Source organism: Vombatus ursinus, unplaced genomic scaffold (genome assembly GCF_900497805.2).
Source record: "Vombatus ursinus unplaced genomic scaffold, bare-nosed wombat genome assembly UNPS02014811.1, whole genome shotgun sequence".
Taxonomy (NCBI): Eukaryota; Metazoa; Chordata; class Mammalia; order Diprotodontia; family Vombatidae; genus Vombatus; species Vombatus ursinus.
In genome coordinates this window covers 6,933,757-6,947,568 of record NW_020954589.1, presented here as the reverse complement: position 1 = coordinate 6,947,568, position 13,812 = coordinate 6,933,757, and the positions used below count along the sequence as shown (strand labels likewise).

The following is a 13,812-nucleotide window of genomic DNA, read 5'->3' as shown; positions in this document are numbered from 1 at the left end:
CACACACACACACACACACACACACACACACACACACACACACACACACCCCAGGACTATGATCTCAAGTCAAGTCAACTATGATCAACAATCAAAGTCTTTCTGCGAAGGGTAAAGGCAGGACCACATGAGGTCAACCCAACCGTGAATCTTCTCCACCAGCTCCACATCACTTTTCCCTCCCCCAAGTGGGGTGTGTTTGTGTGTGTGTGTGTGTCTGTGTGTGACCGTATCTTCATCCTTTTCCCCAGGATGTGATTTTAAGTCTGAATTTGGACCTCTGCCCTGCTTTCCTCCTCCCTTCTACTCCAGGTTAGTAAGTGATTTGTCCTTTCACAAAAATATACAGATGGAAGGGGCTTTAGAGACTGTTTAGGCCAGCTGCTTCAGAGGAAAAACTGGAGGCCCAGAGAGAAGGGACTTGTCCAAGATCACTCAGCAAGTTAGTGGCAGTCAGAACCCACGTGTTCTGTTACTCTGTCCAGGGCTCTTTTCCCTGCACTGGGCTTCATTTAGCACGTGTTTATTCACTGTACATTAATTGTGCATTTAGCACATACTTAGAGCACCAGGCCAGTATCTCCAGCTGCCTACTCAACATCTCCACTGAAAGTCCCATAGGCAGCCCAAAACCAGCATACGTCTAAAACAGCTTTCATTGTCTTTCCCCCTAAACTCCCCATTTCTTTTAACTTCCCTCTTTCCATCGAAGGCACTACCATTCCTGCAGTCACCCAAGTTCGATACCTTAATCACCTACCTCCTGTCCCATCCATTCCATTCACCTCATATCCTTCAGTTGCCATGTCTTATCCACTTTACTTCTTCCACATCAATTTACTAATGAGACAACCATCCTAGTCCAGACCCTTCTCACCTTTCTCCTGAGTCATTATTATAGCCTCATAATCGGTCTCCCCAAATCCAGTCACTCACAGACTCCTCTTTGGTATTCAACAGAAGAACCACTTACTTCACAATGCGGCTCCAGCCTATCCTTCCAGGTTCCTTACATATTAGTGCTCTATAATCTAATTAAATTGGGCTATTTAGTCTGTTTCCTCTCCACCACCTGAAATGCTCTCTCTTCTCACCTCCACCTCTTGGAATCCCTAACTTCCTTCCAGACTTAGCTAAGGTGTCTCCTCCTATAAGAGACTTTTCCTGATTCCTCTAGTTGTGATATGGTTAGACCATTAGGAATGGCCATTTGGCATTCATGTGCAAAATGGATTGGTGAGGGAAGAGAATGGATGCAGAAAGATCGATTAGAAGACTAATACAGTGATCCATGTCCAGGATAAGGGACTGAACTGTGCTGGTTGGGATGTGAATAAAGAGAAGGTGAAATTCACTGGATGTGAGAAGAGGTGAGGAAAGGAAAAGCGAGAACAAAGAGTCAAAGATGACTCCTAGATTAGAAAACCTAAGTGATTGGGAAGATGGTGCCACACTTAACAGAAATAGGGAAGTCTGGAGGAGGGATGGATTTAAGAGGAAAGATAATGAGGTCTTTTTGGACGTGATGAGTTTCAGATGCCCATGGAACATCCGGGAGAATTAGGCACTTGATCATGTGAGATTGGAATTATTCAGGAGAGATCATCATCAGGAGAGATGGGGCCTGGGTAGATAGATTTGGTAGTCATCTGAATAGAAATGATTGGTTGAATCTACAGGAGATGATGAGATCACCAAAAAGAGTATAGAGAGACAAGAGGGCCCAGCACAAAGCAATAGATAGGGGGCAAAATGGGATGATAAACCTCTGAAGGAGACTTAAGATCTCTGAAGTGTTGGAGCAGGTCAGGCCCCGACTTTAGGAAGGTTTCTGTTTGCTTCCCAAGGGGAGCAGGAATCGACCATCCTTACATCCAACAAGTATTTATTGACCAGGAAGTTGGGTGCCAGGTACCAAACGAATCTAACCTTCACTGAATTCTCCCTCTCCAGCTCTGGGCCGATGTATTCCTTCTGTCGGATCTGAGATTCTTCCTGCCTCTTCATTGAACACAACTAATATCACTCAAGGCATCAAGTGAGATATCCCTTCTCTCATCCCTCATCCCTGTTCTTCCTCCATCTACCCTTTGGCCCTCATATCAAGTTTCATCCTTTTCCTTCACCTCAGTGGTCTCTTGGACACCCTTAATGCCCGAGAAATCAGCACCAAGATTTTTGAAGATATTGCTCGGTCCTGGTACTGGATCCTTATGTGAGTTGCCAGGTTTTTCCAGAATCTCTCTTCCTTTCTTCAGTCCCTTTACTCTAGGAAGTCACAGGCCGTTGGTACATGGGGATATTGGCTTAAAAGTAGAGGACAGGAAAATGAGAAAGCAGAAGAGGAACTGGGGATGACTGTAGATCACAAGGCCTGGAAGGAAAGAAAATCTGCCCTGGGAGAGACAACACATAGTTCCCTTGGATGAGGGGCAAGGGAGATAGCTCTGAAGGTTTAGGGGCTTCAGGAACAGTGTGGAGAAAACAAGAACTTCAAGATCTCCATCCCTCATTCCATCCCTTCCTATCCTCAGTGCCCTGGCTATCTCTCTGGTCTTGAGCTTATTGTTTTTGCTGTTACTTCGCCTTGTGGCGGGCCCCCTGGTGTTGGTGCTGATTTTGGGGGTGCTAGGGGTTCTCGCGTATGGGATCTACCACTGTTGGAAAGAATACAAGACACTTCGGGATAAAGGAGCCACTATTTCCCAGCTGGGCTTTACCACCAACCTTTCCGCCTACCAGAGTGTGCAAGAGACCTGGCTGGTTGCCTGTAAGTCATGCCCTCCTCCCGTAACACCCTGGATTGCCAGGCTCTCTAAAACCCAACCAAAGCCCATCCCTATAGATTGAGCACGACCCACAAAACCACTTACTTGTTCCCCCATCCCCTTGCCAGATACTGGGTGTATCTCTGACCTTCCCAAACCGTTCTATGTTTTCCTTCAGAGCTGGTGATATCTCTGACCTTTCCCAACCCCATCATATTTCCCTTCGGAGCTGGTGACCATACCCCCCCAGTGCATTAACTCCATAGTCCTCATCTCTTCTCCATCATTCCTGTGATTCCCACTGCCCTCACCATTTCTCCCATAGTGATTCTGATTTCTGTGCTGGAGGGGATCCTTCTGCTGCTTCTGATCTTCCTCAGACAAAGGATCCGGATAGCCATCGCTCTCCTCGAGGAAGCCAGCAAGTTAGTGGGGAAGAGAGTGGGGAGAGATTTAAGATGTGATAATATAAAAGTGAGCAAAAAGTGGGGTTGGGGGCAGGGAAAGGGGGGGCAGAAACGAGTTAAAGAGAGAAATGGCCAGTCACAGAGAGAGCGAAGATATGTGGAGAATCAGGGAAAGGGAGAGAGAGTAGTACTGAGACAGAGGGAGGGATGGGAGGGATGATAGGAGAGCTGAACCCTATAGTGTAGGTAATTATCCATTTTGGGTGGTGGGGAGCTCCTGTCTTCCTTAAAAGGAAGGAGCATGGAGCTTTAAGCTTTTTAAACCTAAGAAATTTTATGCATTTTAGTTTTTGATTTTTTTTTTCTTTTTGGTGAGGCAGTTGGGGTTAAGTGACTTGCTCAAGGTCACACAGGTAGTAAGTGTCAAGTGTCTAAGGTCGGATTTTGCATTTTAAAGTTTAAAACTTCAATAAGACTTTTAGGTATAAATTATATTTAGATACTTAGATGTTTAATTGATTTTATTGTTGAGTACTATGTCCTCCAACAGATTGCAAACCCCACCATATTTCGTCATACTATGTAATTCTCATCCATGTCTTCATAAGCTATCCACAGAATGATTTATCCTCCACTCACTGTGCTGGAGGCCTTTCTGTGGCTCTTTTAGAATCACAAGGGTACCAGCATACCCCTCAGACTCTCCAATTGTTGTCTCTCAGTCTCCCCTCTATGGCTGACCCACTTCCTTTTCTAATCATACATATTAGATCATAGGATTTAGAGCTAGAAGGGACCTTAGAGATTGTTAAATCCAACCCCTCTTTTCACAGGTGAGGAAACTGTCCTCAATGTCTTTTACTCCACTTCTGGCATGCAATTCATGTTACCAGTGATGACTTTCATGAAACTTATATTCTAATCCCTAGGGCAGCTATGTAGTGAAATGGATAGAGTACTGGGCTTGGGATAAGAAAGATTCATCTTCCTGAATTCAAATCTGGCCTCAGATACCTACTAGCTGTGTGACTCTGGGCAAGTCATTTAACCCTGTTTGCTTCGGTTTCCTCTTCTGTGAAATGAGCTGGAGAAGGAAATGGCAAACCACTTCAGTATCTTTGCCAAGAAAACCCCAAATGGGGTCACCAAGAGTTGGATATGACTGAAAACGACTGAACGATATATTCTAACCATATAAAAAATATGGAGGAGGGAGAGCATGATTGGAAGGAAGAACAAAATGATGGGAATGGTAGGGTAATAATGTTGCAGAGAGACCCAAAGCATTAACTGGGAGATTAAAAGGGGTGCAGCCTGGTGTGTGAGTGAGTGAGAATGTCTCTTCTGCAGGGCTGTGGGGCAGATGATGTCCACCTTGTTCTTCCCGCTCCTGACGTTTGTCCTCCTGCTCATCTGTGTGGCCTATTGGGTCATGACAGCTCTGTATCCTCTGAATGACGTCTCAGATCCCCTATGCACTAAGCTCCTAATCTCTGTGGCCCACAGGGAGCCCTAGGATGTAGTGGGGAACTATGTCTTCCTTTGAGTTCTGAGGGGCCCTGGTTGTTAATGGGGGAAGCATTTGCTCCTTCATGATAGGGCCTGGAAAATCATCTTTCCCTAACCCTAACACGTTCCCTACTATCATAAGATTGCAGGATTTAGGGCTAGAAATAGATGATTAAATGATTTTCACAGTGCCTGGCACATGTAGGCCCTTAATAAAGGCTTGGTTGATTGATTTGTCCAAAATCACACACACATAATAAGTAATAGTGCCAACCCAGATCCTCTGACCCCAAATCCAGACCTCCTTCTACTATCTCATGCTTCCTTGACTTCTTCCCTGGGTATCTGGCCACATCTGGACAACCTCAATACAGATGGTGGGCTCCCAGTGGCACTGACCCAGGCTGTCAAGATGTCATCAATAAGACATGTAACCCCCTGGTAAGGAGGCTCCAGGACAAGAAGGATATTTGGGGGAAGAAACCGAGAGGATATGATGGGGATCCTATTGTGTTCCATAGGGTGGGTGACCTTACAATTAGTGAGGAAATAAAATGGAGGAGGGGGTCTAACATAGATCTCAAATCTGGGGACAGAAGAGAAAGAATGAGATTATTTCTGTCTTCTCATTTTCTACCGCCTAGCACACAGACTGATTAATGGCCCTTCCCTATGCTTCCTTCTCCCTTTCAGGACAATTTCTCCATCACCAACTGCCCAGGTCTAACTTGCCAGTTCCTAGGTTACTCCTCTTCAGGGCCAGCCCAGCGTTCACTATTTAATCTGCAGATCTATGGGATCCTAGGACTGTTTTGGACACTCAACTGGGTGCTGGCCTTAGGGCAGTGTGTCCTGGCTGGGGCCTTTGCTTCCTTCTACTGGGCCTTCAACAAGCCCCAGGATATCCCTTCTTGTCCCCTGACTGCTGCTTTCTTCAGGACTCTGCGGTCAGTGTAGTTCGGGGAGAGGATGCTTGGGACTTTCAGAAAAGTCAGGAGATTGAAACCTGGGCTTCTAAGAGGAGAGACTTGGGGACTGGACTAAGGAGGGGTTCCTTAGTCTCTGAGGGGAGGACAGAGAAGGTCTAGATTTTCAAGTAAGGCTAGCCCCTAACAGCTGGTCTCATCTCTTCAGTTACCACACAGGGTCCCTGGCCTTTGGAGCCTTGATCTTGACTCTGGTCCAGATAGTGAGGGTTGTCTTGGAGTACCTCGATCACAAACTAAGAGGTAGGACCAGAGAGGTTAGGTACCTGAGTTTGGGTAGGGGAGAACAAGAGGCTGGGTCTGACACTTCAGTTCTGTGGGGAGGGGAGGGTTGGCAGCTTAGGGGTCTTAGGTGGTTGATGAAAACAGCTAAGACCAGTTACTTAGATCTTCCTCTCCTCTCCTGTCCTCTCCACCCCACCCCACTCCCACCTCTAGGAGCCCAGAACTCCCTGATCCGATGTCTTATGTGTTGTCTCAAATGCTGCTTCTGGTGTCTGGAGAAATTCATCAAATTCCTGAACCGAAATGCATACATCATGGTGAGGTCTTTGGGATTATGTCTAAAAATATCCCCTCCCTCCCAACCTCCAATAAACCACTTCGAGAACCTTCACAGTGTCTCTCTCCACCCTCATCCCTATCTCCACCCCATCAGCAAACAGTGTAACTACAGGGAAACAAGGGAAAATGTGTTAGCAATCTTCCTTTCTGGTTTCTCTTCTCCTAGATTGCTGTCTATGGGAAGAATTTCTGCATCTCTGCTAAGAATGCCTTCATGCTGCTCATGAGGAACATTGTCAGGTCAGAGTGTCAAATCCTCAGCCTCATTTCTTCAAATCTCCTAAGATCCAACCCCTGCCTCCCTACCTTAAGGAAACTCCTACCCATAAAGGTCCATCATCCTGCTTTCCCCCAAATCCCTAATCATCCCATCTCTGCAGTTGCTCTGTTTTTAACCTTCCTTGACTTCTTCCCTGGGTATCTGGCCACATCTGGACAACCTCAGTACGGATGGTGGGCTCCCCCTGGCAGTGACCCCAGAGATAACTTCCCAAATTCTGCCAACAGGGTGGTCGTCCTAGATAAAGTGACAGACTTGCTGCTTTTCTTTGGCAAATTGCTTGTGGTTTCGGGAGTTGGTGAGTAGGGGCACAGAATTTAGAGACAGAAGACAATAGACAGATTACCTAGTCCAACCCCTTCCTTCCCCCTCATTTTTACAGAGAAGGAAACCAAGGCCCAGAGATGGAATATGATTTCACAGAATCCACAGTTTAGAGCTAAAGGGGACCTTAGAGGTTTAATCTAACCCCTTACTTTACAGATTAAGAAATTAAGGTCCAGCAAGGTTAATTACCTTATGCAAGGTCACATAGGTAAGAAGTAGAGGCAGTAGGAAAAACCTGATTCCAAAGCCAATCATTTTGTCACATCACCACAATGAAGTCTGGAGGAGCCCAGGTAAATATGATTCTCTGAGGAGAATGTATGCCAGTGTGTGGAGGAGGGAAGAAAAACCAAGAATTAGAAGAGATGAGTATAATTTTGGGGGAGAATTAGAGAGCTGCTCCACTCCCACTTCATGCCTTCTTCTTCTTATCCCCAGGCATCCTCTCTTTCTTTTTCTTCACTGGCCGAATCCCAGCCCTGAAGGAGGAATTTCGTTCCCCTGACCTCAATTACTACTGGCTCCCCATCATGGTGAGTGACTTGCCTCCATCCCTACTTCCTGGGACCTAAGTGTTCCCCTCACCTGAATTCTCCCTCCTCCAAGAGCCCTCACTCTTCTGAGTTCCTGTCATCATCCTCTGTATTCCAGGTCTCCATCCTTGGTGCTTATGTCATTGCTTCTGGCTTCTTCAGTGTCTTCAGCATGTGTGTAGATACTCTGTTCCTCTGTTTCTGTGAGTATTTCCTCCTCCTGGAAACATGCCCCTCCCTGTGAAATTCCCCACACATTCACCTGTACCTTCGACAAACTAGCATATCAACCCTTGCTGTATCTCCCAAGAAGAGGTCTGGAAGTGGAAGGATCTTGACAAAAGTAATGGACACAAGCCAAAAGGCATAATGGGTTAAGAGCTGGGGGATCCTGGCCTGAATCCCAAACCAATTCAACAAATATTTATTAAGCACTATGTGGAAGACACTGTGCAAAAGTGAGAAAATCTCTGACCTCCAGGAACTTATATTCTACTGGAGGGGATGCAACACATAGGTAAGAGCAAGTGAGTGACTTGGTCAGACCTGTGCCTTATGAAAATTATTTTGACAGTTGTACAAGGATTGATTGGAAAGGAAAGAGACAAGCCAAGAAGAACTATTAAGAAGCTATTACAATAGTTTACGTGAGAGGTGATGAGAGTCTAAATTAGGATGGCAAGAATTTAACAACTGTTCAGATGTGGAAGGTGGCAAAAGAAAAGTCAAAGAGAATCTTGAGGTGACTGGGAGGATGGTGATGCCATCAGTAGAAATAGGGAAGAGAGGAGTTTTGGGACTTCCCTTTTGGACATTGTTCAATCTAAGATAACCATGCGACCTTTGGAGATGTCTAGCAGGCAACTGGCAACATGGAAATGAAGTTCAGTACAGAAGTTAGGGTTGGACATACAGATTTTTGCCAGTGAATGACATCACTAAGGACGGCATGGTGGAAGAGAAAAGAAAAGAAAACGATCTTGAATAGGGTCTTCAAGGACACACAGAGGAAGGAGAGTAGTAGGTGAGGGGAGATTAACGATCCAGCAAAAGAGACGAAGAAAGAGTCATAGATTTAAAGGCAATTCTCAAGAGGAAGACTCTGAGAAAACAGACTTTAAATTCAGTTCTACCAAATTTATTAAGTTACTGCTGTGGAGAGAACACTGGGAGAGATGCTGGGAGGTACAAAGTTTAGACAGAACATTTTCCTGTCCTGATGGTGCCTCATTTTCTTTTTTTTGAGCCTCATTTTCTAAGAGGGGTATGGGAATATGGTATACAAATCATATAAAATCCAAAAAGTAAACATTACATATGTAAAATATACATAGAAATTAACCTTAGAAAAGATAGCAGTAACTGCTTACAGTTTGTGGTACTTTATAGTAAGACTCTTCTCATAACAGTGGAAGCATTATTTATCCCCATTTTACAGATAATAGCAACAATTATAGTTGCATTTATATAGCATTTTAAGGTTTGCAAAGTGCTTTATAAATATCTCATTTTATCATCTCAACAACTTAGAAAGGTTTATCCCATTTTACATTTGAGGAATCAGAGGCACCCAAAGGCTTAAATGACTTGCTCAGGGTCACACAGTTATTAAATGTGTAAGGCCAGATTGGAGCTCAAGTCATCATAACTCCAGGTCTAATGCTCTACTCTTTAAAAGGTACCACCTAGCTACCCAGTTTTCCAGATGAGGAAACTAAGGCTCAGAGAGAGGAAGTGACTTTGGTCACACTAAGCTATAAAGGATCAGAGCTAGGATGAGCAAGTGCTGGGCAATACCAGAGAAAGGAAACACAAATGACAGGGAACCAAGAAAGGGTTCATGCAGGTGACTTTTGAGCTAGGCTTTGAAGGAGAGTCAGCTTTCAAAAAGTCAAGAATTAATAGGACAGCCACTAGGTGGAGCAGCGGAGAGAGCACCGGCCCTGGAGTCTGGAGGACCTGAGTTCAAATTCGACCTCAGACACATAAAGCTCACTAGCGGTGTGACCCTAGGCAAGTCACTTAACCCCAATTGCCACACCAAAAAAAAAAAAAGAATTATTAGGAGGGAGGGAAATACAGTTAGTAGTCATTATTGTGAATGTGAATGGGATGAACTCACCTATAAGACAGAACGGCACAATGGATTAGAAATCAAAGTGACCCAAGTAGGCACAACCCCCAGAAACTCTTTCCTCCTGATTGGGGGATGGGGGGAAGGGAGGGACTGGGAGAGGGCAGAATTCACGGGGGTGCTTTTGGTTTCCGGCTCAGTGGAAGACCTGGAACGGAACGACGGCTCCCTGGCCAAGCCCTACTACATGTCCAAGAACCTCATGAAGATTCTGGGGAAGAAGAACGAGCGCCCCTCCGGGGAAAAGAGGAAAAAGGCGAAATAACCAGACCCGGCCTAGGAAGCTTCTCACCCGGATCTCAGTCCCCGTTGCCCGGCCCTCCCCCCGCCCCTTCCCAATTCCCCGGGTTTCCAGATGGAGATTTTATAATCCGCAGATTTTATTAAAAATCGATTTTTCCCCCGCCACAAACTCAGCCCGTCTCATTCTCTCCCAGCCTCCTGCCGCTTTAAATTGGTCCCCTAGGTTCCTCAATGGCCAGGCTCTGAGACCAATCAGAAGGCTCGGGGTGCTTTTCCCTATTCGCTTCGGCCAATGAGCTCTCGTTCCTCCAGTGACTCCCATGGGACCGACCGGGCTAATCGGAAACCCTGTTACCTAAAGCTAGCCAGTGAGTCAATAGTAGGGAGGGAGAGAGGCAGGAGGTGGGAGCTTTCTGTCCAATCGGAGGGGCCGCGGTACCGTCCCTCACAGGGGAAGGGAAGCGCCCATATCTGCGCGCAAGGCGCTGCCCAATCCGGACGGATCGGGCGGGTTTTTTTTTTAAAGGGCAAAGGAGCGGGATCACCTGACTTGGTTCTCTAGCCTCTGCTCCCCTGCCGCGCTGTCAGTGTCTGGGGCTGGGAGCCGTTGCCATGGAGGAGGAGAAGGGACTAGCGCCTCGGGAAACTCGGTCGCCGGGGTCGTGCCGAGTCCGCGGAGTCTGGCTTTCCCTGGTGAGCCTTCTGCTGCTGCCGCAGCTCCAAGGGTGGCGGGTGCCCGATGACTTCAGCCTGGTAAGTGCTCCGTCCTTCCTCCGTCTCCCGGGCCCGGGGACCGAGGCTTCCAAGCCCTCGCTCCAGCATCGCAGCCTTCCGTGTCAGCTTCCCTCCGGGACGGGGCCCCCGACCCAGACTTCCCAGCCTCCTCTTTTGTCGCCCCGAGGAATTCATGGGCACCTCATCCCCGTCTTCTCCAGACCCCTACTCCCGTTCTGCCTGCGCCGCGCCCGTCCGCCTCACCTCCCGGGACACCTGCCAGACATCTCAGCCCCTCCTCCCTCGGGGGACCCAGGTGTCCGAGATGCTCACTCCACTAATGCCCCCTCCAACGTGAATTCCCACCCCCAAACACACACACACATTGGGGATCCAGGCATCAAACACTTCTCCCCCCCAGCCTTTACATAAACACCATGCAAAGACTTCGCAGATGACCAAGGTATCTAATTAAGATCATGTATGTCCCATCTTTGTCCCCCGGGACCCAGGCATCAGAGCCCCACACCTCCACCTTTCCCCAGGTATCTAGGCAACTAAGGCTCCTCATCTTCCTCTCCTGTCCTACTCCCAGGTAAACGTGCCTCTAGCTCCATCCTTAGATACTTGAGCACCCAGATCTCTATCTTTCTGTCCCATTCCAGTCCCAAGGCTACCAAAGCTACTCGTTCTCTATCTCTATCTAAGCACTGGAAGTCTAGGCTTCTGAAGTCCTAACTTCCCAAGAACCTAACTCAGTCCTCCCCTCCCTCCTAGGCCCAGATATCAGAGCCCCCATCTCCATACCCAGATCCCCTGGGGGCACACCGACATCTGCCAAGACACCTGAGCTTCTATCCTCACCCCTATCTCCCACTCTGTCATTCCCTAGAACTCAAAATCTTCTATTCTCAGATTCTCCCAGGAGTCTTCCATCTTTCCCTGCTATCTAGTCATATAAGGTATACCCATTGTCACCAGTGGCTAAAAATAGGATACTGGACTTGGAGTCAGGAAGACTTGGCATTCAAATATGACATCAAACTAGCCCTAACCCTGGCCAAGTCATTGTGCCTTAGTTTCTCATGAGTTTCTTAGTTTCTCCTTTTCTCTGTGCCTTAGTTTCCTCATCCATAAAATTTTGAGGGATAAAATTGAAGGCTTCTAAGGTCCGTTCTAACTTTATATCTATGATCTATGAACCTTGATGATTCTTCCCTAATCAGACCCAGGCATATGACTAAATGCTTACTCCTCTCAGGAACTAGGTATTAGAGACCCCCAGCTCCAGCTCCTACTCTGACCTCCTTCTCCTCCTATTATTGCAGGTACAACCATTGGTGACTTTGGAGCAGCTCCTTTGGGTGAGTGGGAAGCAAACTGGGAATGTGGACACTTTCAGAATACCGCTGATCTCGGCTACTCCCCGAGGGACCCTCCTTGCATTTGCAGAGGCCCGGAAGATGTCATCCTCAGATAGAGGGGCTAAATTCATTGCCATGCGGAGGTCCACAGATGGAGGTGCCTGAATTCTGAGGAAAGGGTGGGGGGTAGGGAAGTAGGATCTGGCCTGGGGACCCAAATGACTGAGTCATTTATTTAACAAACATTTATTAAGTGCCTAATATGTACAAAGCCCTGTGCTAGGCATTAGAGATACATAAATATAGATATATATATAGCATAGCTTTGCTGAGAAGGCGTTTACAGTCTATTGGTGGGAGGTGGGGAATTGAGGGGAGGGAGGTATAAAATCTTTATTCGTATACCTAGGAGACAAGGAGGAATGAGAAGTCCAGGCAAAGTATTATGCTAAATCTGAGATGACATGAGACTCTAGGCAGTAGAGAAGGAAGTGAATAGGATGGGATCTGAGAATCTGATTCCTATGTCTTGATCCTGTGTTTTTATCAGGTGCCACATGGTCCCCCACATCATTTATAGTGGACGATGGGGATGTTGCCGATGGACTGAACCTGGGGGCCATAGTTGGGGATGTTGAAACGGGTACAATGTTCCTTTTCTATTCTCTCTGTGCGCATTATGATGGGTGTTCTGTGGCTTCCACCATGCTGGTGTGGAGCAAGGATGATGGCATCACTTGGAGCCCACCCAGAAACCTCTCCTTGGATATTGGAACTGAAATGTTTGCTCCAGGACCAGGCTCTGGCATTCAGGTCATTGGGGTGAGGTAGGGTGGGAAGGGGAACTTCTTGAAATGAACATTTATTATATAAATGTGAACTATTATGGGCCTCTTTATCAGGTGGTGAGCTCCCTATCTTCCACTGGGTATCTTCAAAGAGTCTGGGTAACTACTTGTCAGGGATAGGTTGTAGAGAAGATTCCTGTTCAATTATGGTTTAGACCAAATGACTCTTGAGGTCTCTTTCAATGCAACAATTCTATGAGTATTATTATTATGGTAATAGAGTTGGGACTTGTGCTCTTAAAAGACAAGATTAACCTACCCAAGGATGACCTAGAAGAGAAAAGTTGTAGTAGAGTTGGGACTCACCATTTTGAATGAAATTTCCTAGAAGGAATTTTTATATCAGGAATCTGATTTAGGATCACAGCTTTAGAGCTGGAAGAGCTGACTTTAAAAGTCATCTAGTCTTCCTAGAAAAACCTTTCTTACCAGAGAGAATGGGATTTTTTCAATGAACTTCTCATTTGGAAGATGGGCAAATTTCTTGTCACAGAATTTTGTTCCAAGGAGAAGCTTCTTATTTAGGAGAAAGGGCCTTTTGAGATATTGGAACATAGCCTCCTTAGCAAGACCTGTTGAGGTTATAGGCTGGGACTGGAGGAAAACTGGAAGGAGCTTCAGAGAATATGAGAGAGACTTCCTCTGATTGATCTTATGTAACTGAGGATGCCTCCTTCCTGTCTTGGAGTCCCTGGTTTAGAAGTTCCCATGTATCTCACTCCATGACATTCTGTTTTCCCAACAGAAGCAGCATAAGCCATGTAAGGGCCGGCTCATTGTCTGTGGCCATGGAACCCTGGAGCGTGATGGGGTCTCCTGCCTCATTAGTGATGACAAAGGAGCATCCTGGCGCTATGGCGGTAGTATCAGTGGGATTCCTTATGGAGAACTTAAGAAGCCAAATGACTTCAGTCCTGATGAGTGCCAGGTTAGAAAGTACAAAACTCCTTACTTCTTACCCATTCCCTAAGCATCACCTCCACACACACCCTTCTTTTTTTTTTATTAATTTATTTTGATTTATCAACAATCACTTCCACAGGCTTTTTAGTTTTAAATTTTTCTCTTCACCCCCCCCATGACGGTTCACAGTCTGATATAGGCTATACATATACATTCCTATTAAACATATTTT

At 46.4% G+C, this 13,812-nt stretch overlaps 2 protein-coding genes across 2 annotated transcripts in view; both read left to right on the top strand.

Annotated features, from left to right (window-relative positions):
* The window catches only part of SLC44A4 (solute carrier family 44 member 4), a 13,866-nt gene extending 3,928 nt beyond the window's left edge, over window positions 1-9,938 (top strand). Inside the window, exons 7-21 of the mRNA XM_027876751.1 lie at window positions 252-312; window positions 1,954-2,038; window positions 2,132-2,215; window positions 2,535-2,770; window positions 3,094-3,193; window positions 4,526-4,618; window positions 5,026-5,125; window positions 5,378-5,631; window positions 5,819-5,913; window positions 6,109-6,212; window positions 6,401-6,474; window positions 6,742-6,812; window positions 7,280-7,374; window positions 7,493-7,577; window positions 9,649-9,938. Of these exons, the coding sequence (XP_027732552.1) occupies window positions 252-312; window positions 1,954-2,038; window positions 2,132-2,215; window positions 2,535-2,770; window positions 3,094-3,193; window positions 4,526-4,618; window positions 5,026-5,125; window positions 5,378-5,631; window positions 5,819-5,913; window positions 6,109-6,212; window positions 6,401-6,474; window positions 6,742-6,812; window positions 7,280-7,374; window positions 7,493-7,577; window positions 9,649-9,773 (1,662 nt within the window). The 3' untranslated portion in view covers window positions 9,774-9,938. The remainder of the gene's footprint in view (window positions 1-251; window positions 313-1,953; window positions 2,039-2,131; window positions 2,216-2,534; window positions 2,771-3,093; window positions 3,194-4,525; window positions 4,619-5,025; window positions 5,126-5,377; window positions 5,632-5,818; window positions 5,914-6,108; window positions 6,213-6,400; window positions 6,475-6,741; window positions 6,813-7,279; window positions 7,375-7,492; window positions 7,578-9,648) is intronic.
* A 98-nt stretch (window positions 9,939-10,036) lies between these two features.
* NEU1 (neuraminidase 1) overlaps window positions 10,037-13,812 on the top strand; it is an 18,388-nt gene continuing 14,612 nt past the window's right edge. The window contains exons 1-5 of the mRNA XM_027876670.1: window positions 10,037-10,119; window positions 10,278-10,504; window positions 11,794-11,986; window positions 12,380-12,642; window positions 13,423-13,605. Coding sequence (XP_027732471.1) covers window positions 10,364-10,504; window positions 11,794-11,986; window positions 12,380-12,642; window positions 13,423-13,605 — 780 coding nt within the window. The 5' untranslated portion in view covers window positions 10,037-10,119; window positions 10,278-10,363. The remainder of the gene's footprint in view (window positions 10,120-10,277; window positions 10,505-11,793; window positions 11,987-12,379; window positions 12,643-13,422; window positions 13,606-13,812) is intronic.